General features: G+C 47.2%; 1 protein-coding gene and 2 long non-coding RNA genes across 3 annotated transcripts in view; 2 read left to right on the top strand and 1 right to left on the bottom strand.

Annotated features, from left to right (window-relative positions):
* LOC118923067 (uncharacterized) lies at positions 1–21,245 on the top strand. Its single transcript, XR_005029037.2, has 3 exons — positions 1–1,215; positions 20,149–20,332; positions 21,020–21,245. It is a non-coding gene; the product is annotated as an uncharacterized LOC118923067 (long non-coding RNA).
* The window catches only part of ITPRIP (inositol 1,4,5-trisphosphate receptor interacting protein), a 22,736-nt gene continuing 19,307 nt past the window's right edge, over positions 18,244–21,672 (bottom strand). Inside the window, exon 2 of the mRNA XM_036906475.2 lies at positions 18,244–21,564. Within this exon, the coding sequence (XP_036762370.2) occupies positions 19,897–21,552 (1,656 nt within the window). The 5' untranslated portion in view covers positions 21,553–21,564 and the 3' untranslated portion in view covers positions 18,244–19,896. The remainder of the gene's footprint in view (positions 21,565–21,672) is intronic.
* Positions 21,540–21,672, top strand: part of LOC130684650 (uncharacterized) — a 1,490-nt gene continuing 1,357 nt past the window's right edge. Inside the window, exon 1 of the long non-coding RNA XR_008999008.1 lies at positions 21,540–21,659. This is a non-coding gene — a long non-coding RNA (uncharacterized LOC130684650). The remainder of the gene's footprint in view (positions 21,660–21,672) is intronic.

Raw genomic sequence — 21,672 nt, forward strand, 5'->3', positions numbered from 1 at the left:
TCAGTTTGTCCCAAAACATGCCTCTGGGTGCCTGTTGTTTATCAAGTTTTGGGCCATGTGGAGGATAAAGGTGACCAAGGGACAAAAATACAGGAGCCCCTGTGTCTACACTCATTCTGGTCGAAGTTTTAAGCTTAGCGTTTGGAGCTGCTTTTCTTGCAGTGGGAATGCTTGTCTCCGCCAACACGGGACTGCTACTGGCCCGGCCCGGTGGTACTCACCACTGAAGGTACCCAGAGCCCAGAAGGATGGCCAGGTGAGCCGGCAGGTGCCCTGAGCTGGGGGCTTCTGTTACTTACCTATGAGGGGTGGGATGGGCCTGTCTGTCCAATGCCGTTTTATCTCAGGGGCTAGCGATCAGCCTGTGGTCATTTCAGCTTTGTTCGTGCCTCATCCTTTCCCAGCCTCGCAGCCCTGCTGGGAGACCAGGCGGGGTGGGAGCGGTGTTCTTACAGGGCAGTGCCCACTGAGGACTGTCTGCTGCCCCTGCTCTGACTCAGCCCAAACCAGCCCTGTTTCTCCCCACACCTCAGCTCAGCCCAGCCATCTGCTGCCTCTGGGAGGGCTTGACTCATGTAAATAGTGACCAGGGTGACTGTGCCAGCTGGACAGAAGCAAGCCTGCTTGGTGAAGTGGCCCGGTTTGCCGGACAGGTGTGGGGTGACAGGGGCAGTCTGCCATGCCATCTGCTGAGGATGGGGTCCCCTGTTTGCCAGATGGGGTCCCCTGTTTGCCAGATGGGGTGCCTGAGCCACTGCAGAGTCTGCAAGTCCTATTTTCCTGGGATCTTTGCTTGGCTTCTGCGGCCTCTCCTAAGACTTGGGGATGGATGAGTCTGTGGGTGTAAATCCTGAGTGCCGGCGAGTGTTTGGCATGGCATCAAAACTGCTGTTGCCATGATAATGGCCTGTCTTTGGACATCCAAAAACCAAAGATGATCTCTTTTGAGGCTCATATACTAATTTAGAAAACTTGAAGAACCAGGAAATGAAGGATGGAGAAAAGTGCTCATGGGGAAAGCTTGCAGGCTGGAGGCCCACAGCCCAGTTTGGGGTTGAATGCCTTTTGGTAATGCGTGCTCTGCAGTTTTCCAGGGTCACCAGCACTGCCTTCCACTTCCTCCTTCTCATTCCTTTATGTCACCTGTTTGACCCACGGAGGAATCAGTTGTCAACCTCTGGATGAAACTGGAAGGATTTAGCCTGGAGAAAAAAGGTAGTTAAAAATGCTCCATGAGGAGTCTTAAAAATACCGCTTATTTTACTGGGGTGGAGTGGGGGGATGGGGAGTGCTGTTGTGCAGAAATAATGCACAGGGTTAAAAAAAAAACAATGAAAAAAAATAGGAAGTCTTCCATCATCTCATCTCCCAGAGATAACCTATTCTAACAGTTGGTGTATATCTTACAAATGCATGTTAAACTTAAGTATACTTAACTGTGAAAGCTGTCCTCTATGTCCTGCAGACTGGAAAAAGAAAAATAGTTTAAACGACACAGTTTGAAAGAGTCTCAGTCAGAGATAATAACACCAGAACTGACAGACAGAGGAGGTCACGTGGTGCTCCCTTCCTTAGAGTTCTGAACTGGAGCCCATCTGGATTGAGTGTAGCTATATCCTGATACGGTGGGGGGTGGGGTGGAGGTGGCTGGCACAGATGGCAGGGCCAGGGGCCCGTGGAGGTGGTGGCTAAATGTTACTTGAAATTCCTTCTACCTCTGGATGTCTCTGATCTCAGAAAACAGAGTGGATTGAACTAGAAGGTACCAGCTGGGGTGTTCTCATGCTGCAGGAGCTGCCTGCCTTGCAGCTTTAGTGGTGGGCAGGGGCAGGTGTCTCTCCCTTGATTTCTCATCTTCATGACTTGCCTGATCCACAGTTCCATTGTCAAGGTCAGTGGCCTTCTTGATGGTTGGGGAAACTGTGCTGCTGTGCCTTGAGAACCCGCCTCAGGCTTATGTCCACCAGGTTCTGTTTTATCAGAAGCCTTCACAAACAAGCAAAGGGGGTTTGCATTGATTAGCCCCCAGCCTCTTTCCCCTCTCACCCACACTGAGCAGTATTCCCGGCCAGGAGACCTAGTTCTCATTCATTGTCATCTCTGAGTCCCTGGAATGCTGGATATTTGGTCTTTTCACACATTTTGCTCACATCTGACTTGTTAGAGCCCTGAAGCCTTTGCAAATGCTGTTTCCTCCACACTCATCTTCCTCAGAAGAGCCTCCTAGTTTTTTTTCCAATGAGCATTTTTCTCTTGCAAAGTCCAGATAAAAATTCTTTGTGCAAAGAAGTGGTGTACCGTGGTGGATAGAAACAGGGCTGAGTGGTCAGATGTACTGGGTATAAATCCAAGCTATGCTGCTTGAAGGGCCCCCACCAGTAAGATGGCGAACTTCCGGCTTCTCTTCCGGGTCCTCAGTTCCCGACGGCACCACCTAAAGACCAATCACCTCTCTCCCCACTCCCACTCCCAGCACCTAGCCAATAGCCACCAGCGCCGTAGAAGTAACACCACAATCACCCCATGCCCCTTCCTATATAACCCAGCACCTTTCCCCAATAAAGCGGAATTCTCCGGTGAATTGCTGCTGTGTGTAGCTCCCTTCCTTTCATTGGTGCCGAAACCCGGGAGACGGGACACCCCAACTGGGCCCCATCTTCCCCCCGACACCAGCAGCAGATGCCCTCGTCCTCTTTTACCGGCGCTGGCTCCTCACACTCACCACTCCTCTCTGGCCTTTGGGTAAGTTTTCCCCCAGAGTGGGCTACTCTTCCCCGAGCTATCGCAGCGCCATTGACCGTGATCGTCCGGCAAGGCCCTGACGCTCGGGGACGAAAAAGGAACTCTTCCCGCCTCCGGCCTTCACGGCTGCAGCAGACCCTCAGGCCCCTCCTCCCACAGCCATAAACGAGGTGACTCCTTTGCGGATGAGAACGCTCCCTTTTCACCCCTCCTCCTTCCGTTCGGCCTGCCGAAATCTGTTCCTTCCGCCGAAAATTCCTAGTACTAGGTACCTCGGACTCCGGCATCTGCCTTCTTAGAGAAGCCTGGGTGATGACCCACACTTCCTAAGAAACCAACTCGTATACGAGTTTCCGCAGACCCCCAAGGATCACCGGGGACGCCCTTTGTCTCCTTGCCGTCTGCTCCCAGTCCGAGGGTCTCCGTTCGTCTTCCCCTGTTTGTCTCCTTCTCTGTCCTTTAGCCATGGGAGCCTCCTCATCCCTCCCTGAAAGTTCACCTCTTGAATGCCTGCTCAAGTATCTAGCCACCCTCTCCCTGACGCCTGATATAAAACCAAAAACTTCTCCGCAAATACTGCTCCCAAGATTGGCCGACATACCCGCTAGACAATCACAACCAATGGCCCACAGGGGGAACTCTTGATCCTAACATCACTCGCGATCTCTTCAACTACTGCCAGGGCCTGAAAAAATGGAAGGAGATTCCCTATACCGAAGCTTTCCGCCTCCTCCCCCTACCTCCCCCCAAGTTCTCCTAGCCTGCAAGCCATCTCCCCCGCAAAAGCCTCCCATTCACTCCCTTCCCCCTCCTCTCCTACAACAGCCCCTCCCCCTTCCTCCCCCACCATCTCCTCCTCCACCTCACCCCCCTGCAGATCAAGCCTGAGCCTTTCAGCCCCCCTCTAAGTTCCAAGAGCCTCCTCTGTCTTTGCCCCCATCACCTGTTTCTCCCCCACAGACTGAGCCAGAACCCTTCAGTCCTCCTCAGACTCGGTCCCGAGGGCCTCCCAAAATTATCACCCCCCCCTCCGGGAAGTAGCAGGATCCGAAGGCATCGTGCACGTTCACGTCCCTTTCTCCTTAAGACATTTAGCCCATCTTGAGAAACGCCTAAGTTCCTTTTCCACTGATCCCACAACATATATCAGAGAGTTTCAATAGACCCTCCAGTCATACAGCCTCACACATCATGACATTTTCATGCTCCTGGCCAATACCCTCCCTCCTGAAGAGCATAGACGAGTTTGGGACTTCGCCCAAACACACGCTACCGAAACCCACAGGACTGACCCCACCTATCCCCCTGGCCCCACCGCTGTCCCCGAACAAGACCCACACTGAGATTATAACACCACTGTGAGTCTCTGCTCTCGAGATATCTTCGCCTGCTGCTTAATAGCAGGTCTGAAAAAAGCAGCTCGTAAATAGTCAATTTTCAAAAGCTCCCTCTGAGTTCTTAGACAGACTCACTCAAGCCCTATTACAGTTACCAGCCTGGACCCAGAAACGCCTGACGGGAGACATGTCCTTATGACATACTTCCTAGCTCAAAGCTACCCCGACATTAAAGCTAAACTCAAAAAGTTAGAACAGGGCCCCACTACCCCACAGACTGAGATCTTAACAGTGGCCTTTAAAGTCTTCCATAACCAGGAGGAGGAGAAAGAATGCCGTAAACAAAAGGCTGATCAGGCCAATTTCCAAATGTTGGCCCAGCTAATAAAACCACAACCTGGGCGCCCTTCTACAAACAAGCCCCCCCCCCAGGAGCTTGTTTCAAGTGCGGACAAGGACATTAGTCAAGGGCTACCACCCCATGCCCCAGATGCCACAAAAAGGGCCACTGGGGGTCTGATTGCCCAGCCACCCAAAGGGGAAGCTGGATGAACAACCCCCATCCTAAGCCCTCCATAGTGGGGCTGGCAGAAGGAGATTGACAGGGCCCGGGGGCTTCTCGCCTGACCATTTCCATCACCAAACAGGAGCCCAGAGTTACTTCAATAGTAGACGGTTGCCCCATCTCCTTCCTCCTAGACACAGGAACCACCTTCTCAGTCTTGTGGGAATACCGGGGCCCTACCACGCCTGCCATTACTCCTATAGTCGGGGTAGGAAGTAAACAGATTTTCCCATTAACCCCCCCCCTTTGATGCATAATCCAAGACAATCCCATACCTTTCTCCCACTCCTTCCTGGTTATGCCCCAGTGTCCCATTCCCTTACTAAGACGGGACATCCTTTCTCTCCTCCATGTTTCCATAACTATATCCACTCCCACAGCCCCCAGTTCTCCCTTTCTGATGGCCCTCATAGCCGATGACCCCCTCTACCCAATGAAAGCTCCAGTTCCACCCTCATACACCCTGTAAATCCCAGAGTTTGGGACATTACAAGCCCCTCCGTAGCTCAATGTCCTCCTGCCTCCATCAAATTACGTGACCCCTCTCAGTATATCTGTCAGGCCCAATACCCCCTAACCACTTCAGCCCTCATAGGCCTCCAACCCATCATTCAAGATCTTTTAAACAAAAATTACCTCAGACCCACTCACTCCCTGTTTAATACCCCCATATTAGCTGTTAAAAAAACCAACAGATACTTTCCGCCTCGTCCAAGACCTTCGCATCATCAACATGGCCATCGTTCCTATCCATCCCTTAGTCCCAAATCCATACACCCTTTTATCGCTGCCCTGCCTTAGCCTCCTGAGACCCCTCCTCCTAAGATTTTTTCGCCTTCACCTGGACGGACCCATACACAAGACATTCTGAACAACTCACTTGGACAGTTTTGCCACAAGGCTTCCGAGTCCACCTTATTACAATACGTGGACGATCTTCTACTCTGCAGTCCCTCGTGGGAACAGTCTCAACTTGACACTGCCTCCCTACTTAACCTTCTAGCTTCCAGAAGTTACCGAGTATCCCCTGTCAAAGCTCAAATCTCTTCCCCTTCTGTCACTTACCTCTGATTTCTTCTATCTCAACAAAGAAGTCCACATCTACTCGTCCTTACTGTGGGGAGTCCTATCAACCCTTTCCCCCCAATCCTCAAGCCCTCACTCCCTTCTCTGCCCCCGTTCAGCAGGAAGCAGTCAGAAAGAAAGCAACGTCCACAACCCCATAGAGGAGAAAGGGGGGAATGAAGGGCCCCCACCAGTAAGATGGCGAACTTCTCGCTTCTCTTCCGGGTCCTCAGTTCCCGATGGCACCACCTAAAGACCAATCACCTCTCTCCCCACTCCCACTCCCAGCACCTAGCCAATAGCCACCAGCCCCATAGAAGTAACACCACAATCACCCCATGCCCCTTCCTATATAACCCAGCACCTTTCTCCAATAAAGCAGAATTCTCCAGTGAATTGCTGCTGTGTGTCGCTCCCTTCCTTTTACTGCTCGTTAAATTATGCAGGCAAGTTGCTTACCCTCTCTGAGGTTCAGTTTTTTGTCTATAAAATAGGACCACTAAGTACCTCTTTCATAGGGTTATTGAAGAATTGTGGAGTCATCCATGTAAGGGACTAGAACCTGCCAGGTAAATGCTCAGTGAACAGTAGGAAACCCTGTTATTACAGCAAGGCTTCTACAAATGATCAAGACTTGAACTTTGCATTCATATCACCATCACTTTATGGAATGAGGTGTCCTACATTGCACATGGCTTAATTTAGTGTAGTTGTTTTCTGTTGTTTTGTAAGGGTGGGTTTAATCTCAAATGGCCTGTGAGTCCCTGGAAGCCTCCCCATTCCTAGCTCCCAAGCCTAGTTTAATACTGTGAGTCCTGTGATCTTGCCATGTTGTTGATGATAAAATAAATACCCTCCTTGTGTGATGGAGGAGTACTCAAAATCTGTTCTAGGCCCTCTCGGAATGTGCTAAAATATGAGGGATTTGAAACATGCAGGCTTGACCTGCCATCAGGCAGACTGGATGCCGCATGGAACACACAAGCACCCCGGGACCGTGCTGCTCACAGAAAGGGCAATTGCACACGTGATCCGGGAGAACTGTGGGATACTCTGCCCAGTCATTTCCGCCCAAGGACCCACCACAACCAGGAATCCCATTGCAGACAGCAAGGGTCCCAGCCCCCTTTGTCAGCAGCAGACAGCCTCTCCTCCAGAGGGCATGGCTGAAGAGCAAGTCAGTACCCAGGTGGGGAGCAAGCTGGAAAGAGCCACTCCACAGGCCTGTCAGGCAAGGAGACAAAGCAACGGAAACAGCCTCTGGCTGTGCAGCCTGCGCAGGGGAGTCTGAGCTGGGGCAGCCCCTCCCAGCAGCACTGGACTGTGGGGCTTTGAAACCAGTTAGATGGAGGACTGTTAGCAGGAGAAGCCTTTGCAAGTCTAGGTTTATGCTTCCAAAGCTGTGGAATATTCAGGTTAGGTTATGCTTAGGGGTTTAGAAAGTCTCTCACACTGTGTGCATTTCTGCCATAGGAGTTGACATGCAGGTTCGGCTTCTTGGGGAATGAGTCTGCACTAGCCATCCCTTTTGGGAGAGATCCTAGGCCATTGTCAGCCTTTGGTGGTCTAACTGCTGTCCCGAGACCTTTGGTCCACTCTCCAGAAATTGGTGAGCAGTGAGGCCTCAGCTGTGTGAGTCATCGCTGGTCAGTTGGGAAGACAGGGCCAAGGTGGCTTGTGAGAAGGGGCAGGAAGTGGGTCTTTGCTTTCTGTTTCTATTTTAAATAGTTACCCTGAGAGAAATCTATAGTATCACTGCTGGGTGGTTTATTTATTTATTTACTTATTTTTATTTTGGTATCATTAATCTACAATTACATGAAGAATATTATGTTTACTAGGCTCCCCCCTTCACCAAGCCCCCCCACATACCCCTTCACAGACACTGTCCATCTGCATAGTAAGATGCTGTAAAATCACTACTTGTCTTCTCTGTGTTGCACAGCCCTCCCTGTGCCCCCCACGCACTATACATGCTAATTGTAATGCCCTCTTTCTTTTTCCCTGCCCTTGTCCCTCCCTTCCCACCCATCCTCCCTAGTCCCTTTCCCTTTGGTAACTGTTAGTCCATTCTTGGGTTCTGTGATTCTGCTGCTGTTTTGTTCCCTCAGTTTTCCTTTGTTCTTATACTCCACATATGAGTGAAATCATTTGGTACTTGTCTTTCTCCGCCTGGGTTATTTCAGTGAGCATAATACCCTCTAGCTCCATCCATGTTGCGAATGGTAGGATGTTTTTTTCTTATGGCTGAGTAATATTCCATTGTGTATATATACCACATCTTCTTTATCCATTCATCTACTGATGGACATTTAGGTTGCTTCCATATCTTGGCTATTATGAATATTGCAGCAATAAACATAGGGGTGCATCTGTTTTTCAAACTGGAGTGCTGCATTCTTAGGGTAAATTCCTAGGAGTGGAATTCCTGGGTCAAATGGTATTTCTATTTTGAGCATTCTGAGGAACCTCCATACTGCTTTCCACAATGGTTGAACTAATTTACATTCCCACCAGCAGTGTAGGAGGGTTCCCCATTCTCCACAACCTCAGCCAACATTTGTTGTTGTCTTTTCAATGATGGTGATCCTTACTGGTGTGAGGTGATATCTCATTGTGTTTTTAATTTGCATTTCTCTGATGATTAACTGCTGGGTGGTTTTTAAGAAATGAGATGGGTCCAGATTCTTCCCAACTCCCAATCCAATTCTGCAAATCTCACTTTGCACTTTTATGATCTGTCTTTTTTCATCAAGACAAGAAGAGAAATGTCTTTGAACTCTCTGAGGTTTAGTCAGTTCCATCTTTTGCGGGGAGAATTTGTCATTGACAGGTTTTTTTTTTTTTTGTTCTATGTATAAGGGAGCTAAACCTGTTACAGCTCAAGCCAGAACTGGCCTGGGAGTTTAGTTTACACTTCCCTCATGGCATGCAGGCCTCAGGGCCACATCATTTCACTTTCAGTTACTAGTATCCTTCATTGTCCTCTGGTTTATTGGTCTTGTCTTTCTAGTAGATACAGTGCCTTGGGGACAGGACTTTTTGTCTTGCACTTCTGTTCCCCACGTAGCACCTGACCAAGGATGGAACACAAGCTGTATTGCTCAGTACTTGGTTAAAAATGCCGTTTCCTCACTCTAAAGTCAAAATGATTGAATAAATCCCAGGCAGTAGCTTATTTTGATGGTGAGATGTTTGGAGATGAATCCATATACAGCAACGAGGTGAGTATGGAATATAGTGATTACCAGGAGAGGGAAGGGTCACACTTCAAAGCAGGCTTTAGGCACAGAGATAGTCATTGTCATGTTGTTGATAATAGCAAAACGTGTAGAGACACTTAAATGTTCCTTAGTAGCGGAGTTTGGGTAGATTAGGTATATCCATACGTACAGGGAGAAAGTAAACAGCTATTTTAAAGACTAAGGTAGAGCAGGTGTTCAAGATAGCAGAGAAAAGTTAGATGGTATGATGCAATTTAGGTAAAAAAGAAAAGAGATGCAGCCACACATGTGATCCATACACAGAAAAATGTTGGAAGAATGCATAAGAAACTTCATATTAGTTATTGCTAGGGAATAGACTGAGAGGTCTGGAGTGGGAGCTTTATCTGTTCTCTGTCACTGATTGAATTTTTTTTTTTTTTTTTTTTTTTAGATAATTATTTTTTATTGAAGGGTAGTTGACACACAGTATTACATTACATTAGTTTCAGGTGTACAACACAGTGATTCAACATTTATATACATGATAATTCTAAGTACCAGCTATCACCATACCAAGTTGTTACAATATTTTGACTATATTCCTTATGCTATACATTACATCCCGGTTGCTTATTTATTTTACAATTGGAAGTGTGTACTTTTTCTTGGTTGTTGTTGTTAGGGCATCTCTCATTTTTATTGATCAAATGGTTGTTAACAACAATAAAATTCTGTATAGGGGAGTCAATGCTCAATGCACAATCATTAATCCACCCCAAGCCTAATTTTCGTCAGTCTCCAATCTTCTGAAGCATAACGAACAAGTTCTTACATGGAGAACAAATTCTTACATAGTGAATAAGTTACATGGTGAACAGTACAAGGGCAGTCATCACAGAAACTTTTGGTTTTGCTCATGCATTATGAACTATAAACAGTCAGTTCAAATATGAATACACATTTGATTTTTATACTTGATTTATATGTGGATACCACATTTCTCTCTTTATTATTTTTAATAAGATGCTGAAGTGGTAGGTAGATACAACATAAAGGTAGAAAACATAGTTTAGTGTTGTAAGAGAGCAAATGTAGATGATCAGGTGTGTGCCTGTAGACTATGTGTTAATCCAAGCTAGACAAGGGCAATAAAACATCCACATATGCAGAAGATTTCTCTCAGAACAGGGGGGGTGAGGTTCTAAGCCTCACCTCTGTTGATCCCCAATTTCTCACCTGATGACCCCCCAGCGACTGTGCCTGTCTTAGGTTGTTCCTCCCTTGAGGAATCTTACCCGTCTCTGGCTAACCAGTCATCTTCCGGGGCCACACAGGGAAATGTTAAGTTGGTAAGTGAGAGAGAAGCCTTATTGTTTGAAATGGTTAGCTTTTTATTTCTTTGCATATTTATGCCCTGTGGCTTCTATGCCCAGCATTTGTCTTGAGGTATCTTTACCACTTGGAGGAGTTATGATACTCGGTAAATTTGATATGAGGCACGAATTCTATTTAAGAATTCGTTGTAATTAGGAAGGAAGAAGAAAAGCTATAGAAGTAGCAGGCGGGAGAAAACATGGGAAGATTGATTATTTCTTTGACATATCTTCTTGTAGAGTAACTTCAGCATGTATATATTTTAAGCTACTACTTAAATTGCGCACACACATTAACATAATAGGAGTATAGTTACATAACCAAAGCATACCTGTAATTACCAGCCATCTCCAGTGAAACCAAGAAAACCAGTTAGGCACCCTAGGCATTTGTGAAAACTTATCAATGATATGATGGTTATTATCTAACTGAATTTGAATAGTTTGAGAAAAATCAGACAAATTAAAACAACCCATTCCTGGGCACTGTTCACATCCCATGTGTTCTTTTAACAGTAAATAGTCTGTAGTTGTAAGATTTTGGAGCGCTACAATTTGCACTTCTCCTAATTCTTGGTTGAGTTCCAACAGTATAGATCCAGTCAAATTTGTTGTTTTACTGTATGCACAGGCCAGCTTAGATATCTCCTTCATTCCCATGGCAAGTCCAGGAGCTGGTGGGATGAGTGCATCTACAGCTGTAGCAGTGCGTGGATCTTTGTTGGGGTTTTTTGATGATCATCTTCTGGCATGAGTCTTCCCGAGAGTGCTGATGTTGGAAGTTCTCTTTCATATCGTTTCTTAGTTCATTTTCGGGGTAGCCAAATTAGGCTTTGATCCTCTGTATAAACACAAACAGACCCTTTGCCTACACTTTTATATGTCCTTTATATTATTGTGTAGAACTCATTAGAGGTCACCACATAGGAACTGCATTTTTTTTTTTAATCATTAATCTACACTTACATGACGAATACTTACGAATACTTTGTTTACTAGGCTCTCCCCTATACCAGGTCCCCCCTATATACTCCTTTACAGTCACTGTCCATCAGCGTAGCAACCTGTTGTAGAATCACTACTTGTCTTCTCTGTGTTGTACAGCCCTCCCCTTTCTCCCACCCCGCTATGGATGCTAATCTTAATACCCCCCTACTTCTCCCCCCCTTATCCCTCCCTACCCACCCATCCTCCCCAGTCCCTTTCCCTTTGGTACCTGTTAGTCCATTCTTGAGTTCTGTGATTCTGCTGCTGTTTTGTTCCTTCAGTTTTTCCTTTGTTCTTATATTCCACAGATGAGTGAAATCATTTGGTATTTCTCTTTCTCTGCTTGGCTTGTTTCACTGAGCAAAATACCCTCCAGCTCCATCCATGTTGCTGCAAATGGTTGGATTTGCCCTTTTCTTATGGCTGAGTAGTATTCCATTGTGTATATGTACCACATCTTCTTTATCCATTCATCTATCGATGGACATTTAGGTTGCTTCCAATTCTTGGCTATTGTAAATAGTGCTGCGATAAACATAGGGGTGCACTGATCTTTCTCATACTTGATTGCTGCATTCTTAGGGTAAATTCCTAGGAGTGCAATTCCTGGGTCAAATGGTAAGTCTGTTTTGAGCATTTTGATGTACCTCCATACTGCTTTCCACAATGGTTGAACAAGTTTACATTCCCACCAGCAGTGTAGGAGGGTTCCCCTTTCTCCACAGCCTCGCCAACATTTGTTGTTGTTTGTCTTTTGGATGGCAGCCATCCTTACTGGTGTGAGGTGATACCTCATTGTAGTTTTAATTTGCATTTCTCTGATAATTAGCGATGTGGAGCATCTTTTCATGTGTCTGTTGGCCATCTGTATTTCTTTTTTGGAGAACCGTCTGTTCAGTTCCTTTGCCCATTTTTTAATTGGGTTATTTGTTTTTTGTTTGTTGAGGCGTGTGAGCTCTTTATATATTCTGGACGTCAAGCCTTTATCGGATGTGTCATTTTCAAAGATATTCTCCCATACTGTAGGGTTTCTTTTTGTTCTATTGATGGTGTCTTTTGCTGTACAGAAGCTTTTCAGCTTAATATAGTCCCACTTGTTCATTTTTGCTGTTGTTTTCCTTGCCCGGGGAGATATGTTCAAGAAGAGGTCACTCATGTTTATGTCTAAGAGGTTTGTGCCTATGTTTTCTTCCAAGAGTTTAATGGTTTCATGACTTACATTCAGGTCTTTGATCCATTTGGAGTTTACTTTTGTATATGGGGTTAGACGATGGTCCAGTTTCATTCTCCTACATGTAGCTGTCCAGTTTTGCCAGCACCATCTGTTGAAGAGACTGTCATTTCGCCATTGTATGTCCATGGCTCCTTTATCAAATATTAATTGACCATATATGTCTGAGTTAATGTCTGGATTCTCTAGTCTGTTCCATTGGTCTGTGGCTCTGTTCTTGTGCCAGTACCAAATTGTCTTGATTACTATGGCTTTATAATAGAGCTTGAAGTTGGGGAGTGAGATCCCCCCTACTTTATTCTTCTTTCTCAGGATTGCTTTGGCTATTCGGGGTCTTTGGTGGTTCCATATGAATTTTTGAATTATTTGATCCAGTTCATTGAAGAATGTTGCTGGTAGTTTCATAGGGATTGCATCAAATCTGTATATTGCTTTGGGCAGGATGGCCATTTTGACGATATTAATTCTTCCTAGCCATGAGCATGGGATGCGTTTCCATCTGTTAGTGTCCCCTTTAATTTCTTTTAAGAGTGACTTGTAGTTTTCAGAATATAAGTCTTTCACTTCTTTGGTTAGGTTTATTCCTAGGTATTTTATTTTTTTTGATGCAATTGTGAATGGAGTTGTTTTCCTGATTTCTCTTTCTGTTGGTTCATTGTTGGTATATAGGAAAGCCACAGATTTCTGTGTGTTGATTTTGTATCCTGCAACTTTGCTGTATTCCGATATCAGTTCTAGTAGTTCTGGGGTGGAGTCTTTAGGGTTTTTTATGTACAGTATCATGTCATCTGCAAATAGTGACAGTTTGACTTCTTCTTTGCCAATCTGGATTCCTTGTATTTTTTTGTTTTGTCTGATTGCCGTGGCTAGGACCTCTAGTACAATGTTAAATAACAGTGGGGAGAGTGGGCATCCCTGTCTAGTTCCCGATCTCAGCGGAAATGCTTTCAGCTTCTCGCTATTCAATATAATGTTGGCTGTGGGTTTTTCATAGATGGCCTTTATTATGTTGAGGTACTTGCCCTCTATTCCCATTTTGCTGAGAGTTTTTATCATGAATGGATGTTGAACTTTGTCAAATGCTTTTTCAGCATCTATGGAGATGATCATGTGGTTTTTGTCTTTCTTTTTGTTGATGTGGTGGATGATATTGATGGACTTTCGAATGTTGTGCCATCCTTGCATCCCTGGGATGAATCCCACTTGGTCATGGTGTACGATGGTTTTGATGTATTTTTGAATTCGGTTTGCTAAAATTTTGTTGAGTATTTTTGCGTCTACGTTCATCAGGGATATTGGTCTATAGTTTTCTTTTTTGGTGGTGTCTTTGCCTGGTTTTGGTATTAGGGTGATGTTAGCTTCATAGAATGAGTTTGGGAGTATCCCCTCCTCTTCTATTTCTTGGAAAACTTTAAGGAGAATGGGTATTATGTCTTCCCTGTATGTCTGATAAAATTCCGAGGTAAATCCATCTGGCCCGGGGGTTTTGTTCTTTGGTAGTTTTTTGATTACCGCTTCAATTTCGTTGCTGGTAATTGGTCTGTTTAGATTTTCTGTTTCTTTTTGGGTCAGTCTTGGAAGGTTGTATTTTTCTAGGAAGTTGTCCATTTCTCCTAGGTTTCCCAGCTTGTTAGCATATAGGTTTTCATAGTAGTCTCTAATAATTCTTTGTATTTCTGCGGGATCTGTTGTGATTTTTCCTTTCTCATTTCTGATACTGTTGATTTGTGTTGACTCTCTTTTCCTCTTAATAAGTCTGGCTAGAGGCTTATCTATTTTGTTTATTTTCTCGAAGAACCAGCTCTTGGTTTCATTGATTTTTGCTATTGTTTTATTCTTCTCAATTTTATTTATTTCTTCTCTGATCTTTATTATGTCCCTCCTTCTGCTGACCTTAGGCCTCATTTGTTCTTCTTTTTCCAATTTTGATAGTTGTGACATTAGACCGTTCATTTGGGATTGCTCTTCCTTTTTTAAATATGCTTGGAGTGCTATATACTTTCCTCTTAAGACTGCTTTTGCTGCGTCCCACAGAAGTTGGGGCTTAGTGTTGTTGTTGTCATTTGTTTCCATATATTGCTGGATCTCCATTTTGATTTGGTCATTGATCCATTGATTATTTAGGAGCGTGTTGTTTAGCCTCCATGTGTTTGTGAGCCTTTTTGCTTTCTTTGAACAGTTTATTTCTAGTTTAATGCCTTTGTGGTCTGAAAAGTTGGTTGGTAGGATTTCAATCTTTTGGAATTTACTGAGGCTCTTTTTGTGTCCTAGTATGTGGTCTATTCTGGAGAATGTTCCATGTGCACTTGAGAAGAACGTGTATCCTGTTGCTTTTGGATGTAGAGTTCTGTAGATGTCTATTAGGTCCATCTGTTCTAGTGTGTTGTTCAGTGCCTCTGTGTCCTTACTTATTTTCTGTCTGGTGGATCTGTCCTTTGGAGTGAGTGGTGTGTTGAAGTCTCCTAGAATGAATGCATTGCATTCTATTTCCTCCTTTAGTTCTGTTAATATTTGTTTCAGGTATGTTGGTGCTCCTGTATTGGGTGCATATATATTTATAATGGTTATATCCTCTTGATGGACTGAGCCCTTTATCATTATGTAATGTCCTTCTTTGTCTTTTTTTACTTTCTTTATTTTGAAGTCTGTTTTGTCTGATACCAGAATTGCAACACCTGCTTTCTTCTCTCTGTTGTTTGCTTGAAATATCTTTTTCCATCCCTTGACTTTAAGTCTGTGCGCGTCTTTGGGTTTGAGGTGAGTCTCTTGTAAGCAGCATATGGATGGATCTTGCTTTTTTATCCATTCTATTACTCTGTGTCTTTTGATTGGTGCATTCAGTCCATTTACATTTAGGGTGATTATTGAAAGGTATGAATTTATTGCCATTGCAGGCTTTAAGTTTGTGGTTACCAAAGGTTTAGGGTTAGCTTCTTTACTGTCTTACTGTCTAACTTAACTCGCTTGTTGAGCTATTGTAAACACAATCTGATGATTCTTTATTTCTCTCCCTTCTTATTCCTCCTCCTCCCTTCTTCATATGTTGGGTGTTTTGTTGTGTGTGTATTTTCAAAAGTATATATGTTTTTGGGAGGAGATTCCCACTGTCCTACTCACGCCGCCATGTTGGCTCCGCCTCTGATTGAATTTTTTTATCATGACTATATTGTTTTTATTAAAAAACAAAACAAAACAGCTGGTTAGGAAACAAGCTATCTTTAGATGGCAATGGGGAAAGTCCCTTCCAGGGTGGTGGTCAGGGGAAGGCAGTGGGTGAAGCGGGGTGGGCTGGGGCAAGTTGAAGGCCCACATTTCCTTCACCATGTGGTCACTGGCTTGCTCTGCGCACAGCCCGCTGGCCAAACCAGCTCTATCCCATAAGGTGGAGACTAGACGGAGCATGAGAACATTCTGAGTCAGAGTGACTTAAGTTAGGACTTCTGGGACATTCACTGACCACTGCCGCTCTGGAAGCCGGCCATGGGCCCCCGCAGCATCCCACACAGTGATCACAGCTAGGAACTTCATGGTTTTGGACAAACCGTTACTGTCTCACTCAAAAATCACCAATGGCTCACCATGGCTTATTCTGTGAAGTCCAAATTTACCCTAGTTTAATGCTCAAGGCTTTCCCATGGCCAGTCCCATTCATTTGCTACAATTTCTTAATACTGCCAGCATATAGAGATGTTAGCACTGCCTGGGTTCAAATCCTGGCTTTGCTACTTACCCCTGTGTGACCTTGGACACATCACTTAACCTTTCTGTGCCTCAGTTTCCTCACCTGGAAAACCAGGATAACAGTACCCACATCATAGGGTTTGTGTGGGAATGTATGTAAATGCATGTATAAGTGTGCCTGGCACACAGTAGGTGCTCCTTAAATGTTGCCTACATCTATTTTGCTTTCCTACCCTCACTCCATCATCTGGCTGGAATGCCTTTCCTGGCCAGTCCTCCTCATCTTGGAAGAGCTGTATCAGGCACACCTAGTCCTTAATCCCCTGTTAGTAGCAGTTCATGGACTTTAAGTATTACCTGGGCAACCTGGCAAAATGCGGATTCCTAGGTCTGCCTCCTAGAGACTCCTGCAGTCTGCAGAGTGGTCTGGAAACCGCACCCAGGGCATACCTGTGTGTGTAGCCCAGGGTCATGCCTGAAGAAGCAGGCCCCAAACAGCCTCTCCTTTGCACCCACCTGTGGAAGTCATTTCACCGTCTTTCTTGTGGCACTTTTCATAGATGAGTTTGTCCCTCTCAGGGGCACAGGCTTGGCCCTATTCGTTTTTCTGTTTCATAACATCTCGGGCACATAAGCCTCCCAATAAATGCTTGTGGGTTATTAATGACCTGCTAGAAGGAGGTGCTCCCCAGCTCGCACCCCCAGCCTCTGCTTCTCCTGTCCCTGGGGCGTGAGTGTGGGTGCACTGGAGTGAATGCAAATGCCCCCACCCTACCACAGGTGCAGCTGATGTCACTTATATCCGGGATCCCAAGCAGACTCATCACCTTCTCCCAGGTGTGTATGCCAGTATTTCTGCAGGGAAAGTAGTCCACTTTTTTTTTAAATTTTCTATTTGGAAAGAAAGTGAAAAGCCATCCTCCACTAGGGGTGTCACCAGTTCTTTGAGGGGGTTTTAGAAATAGAGGCTTACTTTGGCACCATGTAGGTTCAAGGTGGGGTGTGGGTGTCTGACCAAGCTCTCCAGGTGATGCTGCTGACACCTCTGATCATGAACCAAAGGGCCAGCCCCAAGTTCTCAACCTGAGCTGTGCTTCAGCAGAGATGAGGGAGGGGCCGGAGCTTTGAGGCTATAGGGCCCTCCCCAATTTACCTAACCTCTTGGCCTTGGGTGGGCCCTAATTTCAGCCTGGTCAAGAGCCACAGCAAAATATAGTCCTGTGTCATTTCACGGAGCAAGTGAACAGATGCTTGGTGAAGTTGAGCATGTTTGGGAAAGAAGAGATTCCTTGGCGACAGGGCTGGGCTGTTTTTAGTGGGAAGGCCTATGGAGCCCTAGTGGACAAAACCTCTTCCACTTAAAAGACAATCTCTTTCCTCAAAAACCAAAAGTTGCATGTTACTTCCAGCTTCCACATTTCTTTGAACACATCAAACTCTGTGAAGCAAAGCTTTGTGCTGGAATCCCCCCTACAGCTGGCTTTCAAGGCCCTTTCTGGAGCTCTGCAGGCTACCTCAAAGATGGGCTAGAAATGCTCTACTTTTTGTTATTTTTTGTTTCCTGAAATTGAAGAATAAAAAGGGAGTGAAAGCTTCCAATTTATACATAGGAAATCCGCCCCCCTCCCCAATTCTGTCCTAGGAAATTCACAGATTTCCTTGAAGTTAAAAAACAAACACTGTGACTAGTTTCTACTCCTTGGAAGAATTTAATTCATCCTTTAATATAAATAAGGCAGCATGAAACACCAAGATCCCCACTGCTTTCTGATTCAGAAGACCCCCATTTCCCCACTGAGTTGTCCTCTCCGAGTAAACAAGAGGCCAGAAGATAATTTTTCAGCTCACTTTCTCCTGGAAGCAGAGGGGAAGCGGATGAAGACATAGGCTTGGTCTTGGCTTCTGGACGCTGGCTCTTGGCTGTGGGGCCTCCTCCAAGCACAACTTGCCTCGTTGGAAAGTTGAAGATGAATGGGATGAGGAGGATGGGAAGGCACAGGCGATCATAAATAAGGCAATTCACCCCCCTTCTGGAAGTGATCCTGACAGAATGGGGGGCTTGGGGCTTCAGTGGGAGACCATGTGGGCAGGCTCATTCTCTGGAGCTCAGTCTGACTCCAGCTCACATGCAAGGCTTCCTACAGGCTTCCATGCCAGCAGAGCCCAGCCTCCCGCTGTGAGTTAGCGCTGTCAGGCAGACTGTCCGTTCTCTAGAACACTCCGAGGCAGGCGAGAGCACCTCTGGAGTAGGATCCTTCTTCAGGTCCTGGTGAGCCTGACACCCCCTGTAAGTGAGCATGGCGTCTAGGAGGCACGGCCAGCTTGAACTCTGGCAGGAGAACCTAGTGCTGGTGCAGGTGCCCTCATTCTTGCTTCCTCCTTGGCCCTCACAAGGGCTACTGAGGTAACGCTGAGAGAGTAACCCCCCATGGGCCAGTGATGCCACCAGTGGAGGGAGGGACTTCCCAACCCCGCTGACCCAGGCTGGAGACGAGGCCAAGGCCCGCGGGCTGGGCCGCGAGGGCTGCCCTATGTGTTCCCAGTCAGCCGGCCCTCTGTTGGGCTCTTTGGGTCCTGGTCATCTATGTGGCTGGCAAGGCTCATCTAGAAAGGGGGGTTCTGTGTGGTGAGGGAGCCTCACTGGAGTGAACAGCTTGGGGCCTACAGATGGAGCCAGGTTTCCACAGTGGCTCTTGTTTCCAGTCATGTCCTGCTCTAGGATTGGGATCCTGAGGAAAACTCAGGGCTGCGGCTTCTCTCACCTCTTAGCTCTGCACTTTGTCTGATCTGGGCATCAGAGGCCAGACTGTGAGCTATAACTCAGCACCCTGGGTACCAGGCTCTGTCCTTTGCCCCAGTCACCCTGTGTCTCTCTTTCAGCTTTTACCTTTAGTAGCTGCAACCCCCTCAGCCCCCCACCACACTGATGGTCAGAGAGACCATCTGTGGAGAGAATAATGAGGAGTGAGGGGCTGCTGGACTTATACCCAACATGGTATGTGGGACCCACAGGGCTTGGACACAGCATGTTGGGGGAAGGAGCAGAGAGAAGGGAATGCACCAAGTGAGATTTTTAGCTGAAAAAGTGGCCAACTTAAACCTCTCTCAGCCACCAAGCACCACTTCTGTGCAAGAGATGTTAGCCACTGGGGCCTTGAATCTCCACCAGGTCTTTTCTCCAAATAGTATAAAAAATAGTAACCACAGTGGGACCCCTATTGTGTGGACTATGAATGAAGGCTGGAAATCCCCACATGTGTCCCTATTAGTGCTTTGGTTGCAGATGCCTAGGGCCAAGTGTTATTGGAAATCAGGGTGTGTGGTCTTAACATGGATCCATTTGCATTCCTGTAGATCCTCTATGATATTTAAGTAAAGACTGACCTGGGATGTAAAAAGAATCATACCCAAATGAATGTTTGTATGTCATTAATTCAGTGTCCAGAGTGTTCTGTCATCATCCTGGCCATTCCTGGGGATCCAAAAGCAAGTTGTAAGGATTGGTCTCCAAACCCAGACAAAGCCTCACCAGCAGACTCCCATGGCATGAAAGCAATCCAGCTTCTGGCTTGGAATTCTGTTTCCCCTGCACCATAGGGCCTGGCTTCTCTGGGAGCCAAGGCTCCCAGCAAAGCCTGCCATTCTTCCAGGACGGGGCCTGCTGATGCCCCTGAGGTGTGGATGTGCGTCCTGGGTCCTGGATGGGCTATTAGACAGCAGCTTTTTGGGGCAGGCTTGCATGGTCTGAGGGGATATGTAGGGAATACTCGCTAATGAGTGCTGGTGCGTTCTTGAGCAGCTCATAGAACGAGTCCACCGTCTTGCGGTAGAGACTTCGCTGCAGGACGAACGGCAGGAAGAGGTTGAGAGGCTCGGCCCTGCGAATGGCCTCGGGCAGTCCCACGGTGTTGGGTACCTTTCGGTTGCCAATAAAGAAGTGATGGAGCTTCTTCTCCAGTAGGCTCTTCTCCAGGAAGCAGAGCAGCTCATGCAGACGCACATCCAGCTGCTCAGCCTTCCAGTCAGCAGCCTGCCGGGAGAGCAGGAGGTGCAACAGGGCTGTCTTCACGTAGTAGCCGCCAAGTCCGCTGGGGCCGGTTAGGCGGCTCTGCTTGGAGAGCAGGAAGGAGGTGATCTGCAAGCAGGTGAGGTGGCAGGCACCCTCAGGCAGCCTCTTTGACATTGTTCTAAGGAAGTGTCGCTCGTAGACAGCGAAGGACAAGAGCCAGTCAGTGCTGGATGCTGGGGTCCCCCCAGAGGGCTCCCTGGGAAGGTGGGAGACAAAGTACAGGTCCGAGTCATCACAGTGGATCACAGGAATCACATTGAAAGGCATGAACTTGCCTGAGCGGAACCTGATCTTGAGGGACCCTGGGGTGTCCAGCTGGTTAAAGGCCAGGTCAAACTCATATTTGTGGGCAATGCGGTGCCAGGCTCTGGTGAGAGCTGTCTGAAACCACTTCATGACCTGCACTGTGTCCAGATATGGGGAATCTCGGGCACACAGTGGGTCTTCTGCCTCGCAGCCAGGCTGCACTGAGTTGTTTTTGCCGTGGAGGAGACACAGCATGTCCTCCCCAAGTTTGGTCTTGCCGCAGATGCAGCCCAGCATATCCTCGTCAGCCCGGACCACCTTAATCTGGCCATAACCCTGGCGATCCAAGGGCACGGAATGGTTGGAGCACCAGAGCTCTGGATGGAAGTGGTAGGGCTCTGGGGGCATGAAGGGCACAAAGAGTTTGCACAGCAGCGGCCTGTCCACCTGCCAGTTCTCATACATGCTGTCCACGCCAATGAAATCCTCCACCTCCATGTCTGTGTCCCGGTTGCAGAGGCTTCTCAGAGCTTCCAGCAAGTCATCCACAAAGCCTTCCACGAACTCGCGTGTACGAGTCGCATCGGCTGTGGCTCCCCGTATGCAACGCTCATGAAAGTGGTCTAGCATGGCCTTGTTGGGCAGGGTGAGGCCCCGGAGGGGTGCACCCTCCAGGCCAGGCAGCTCGTCCTCGGTGCCACCCAGGCACTCGGGTGAGGGCCCGTCCTGGTGGTCCTGCCGCCACAACTCGATCACCAGGAAGAGGATCATGCAGAGGGTGCTCCACAGGTCCCAGGTGATGCGGTTCTCATTCTGCTGCCGGCCCTCCTCCGCCACCTGCTCCAGGGCCTCCTTCTCGGCCGCCAGCCGTGCCACGTCCTCCTCCAGGCGTAGCTGCTCCAGCTGCAGCTCCTCCTGGTACGCCTGCATCTTGCGGATGATCTCCTCCTCATTCTCGGGCACGGTGGTGTTCTCCCGAGGGAAAAGCAGAGGGTGGTTGACGATGGCTGTCACCACCACCAGACACACCCGGAAGAGCTCCAGTGCCATGCTGGGGCTTTCCTACGGGGAGAGAGAGAGACAGACAGTCACACCAAGCTCCCAACAATGCCAAGTCTTCCCTAGACCTGCACACCGACCTCCACCTCACCGAGCAGGTGAGTGTCTTGG

This window comes from Manis pentadactyla, chromosome 8 (genome assembly GCF_030020395.1).
Source record: "Manis pentadactyla isolate mManPen7 chromosome 8, mManPen7.hap1, whole genome shotgun sequence".
In the NCBI taxonomy this organism is placed as follows: Eukaryota; Metazoa; Chordata; class Mammalia; order Pholidota; family Manidae; genus Manis; species Manis pentadactyla.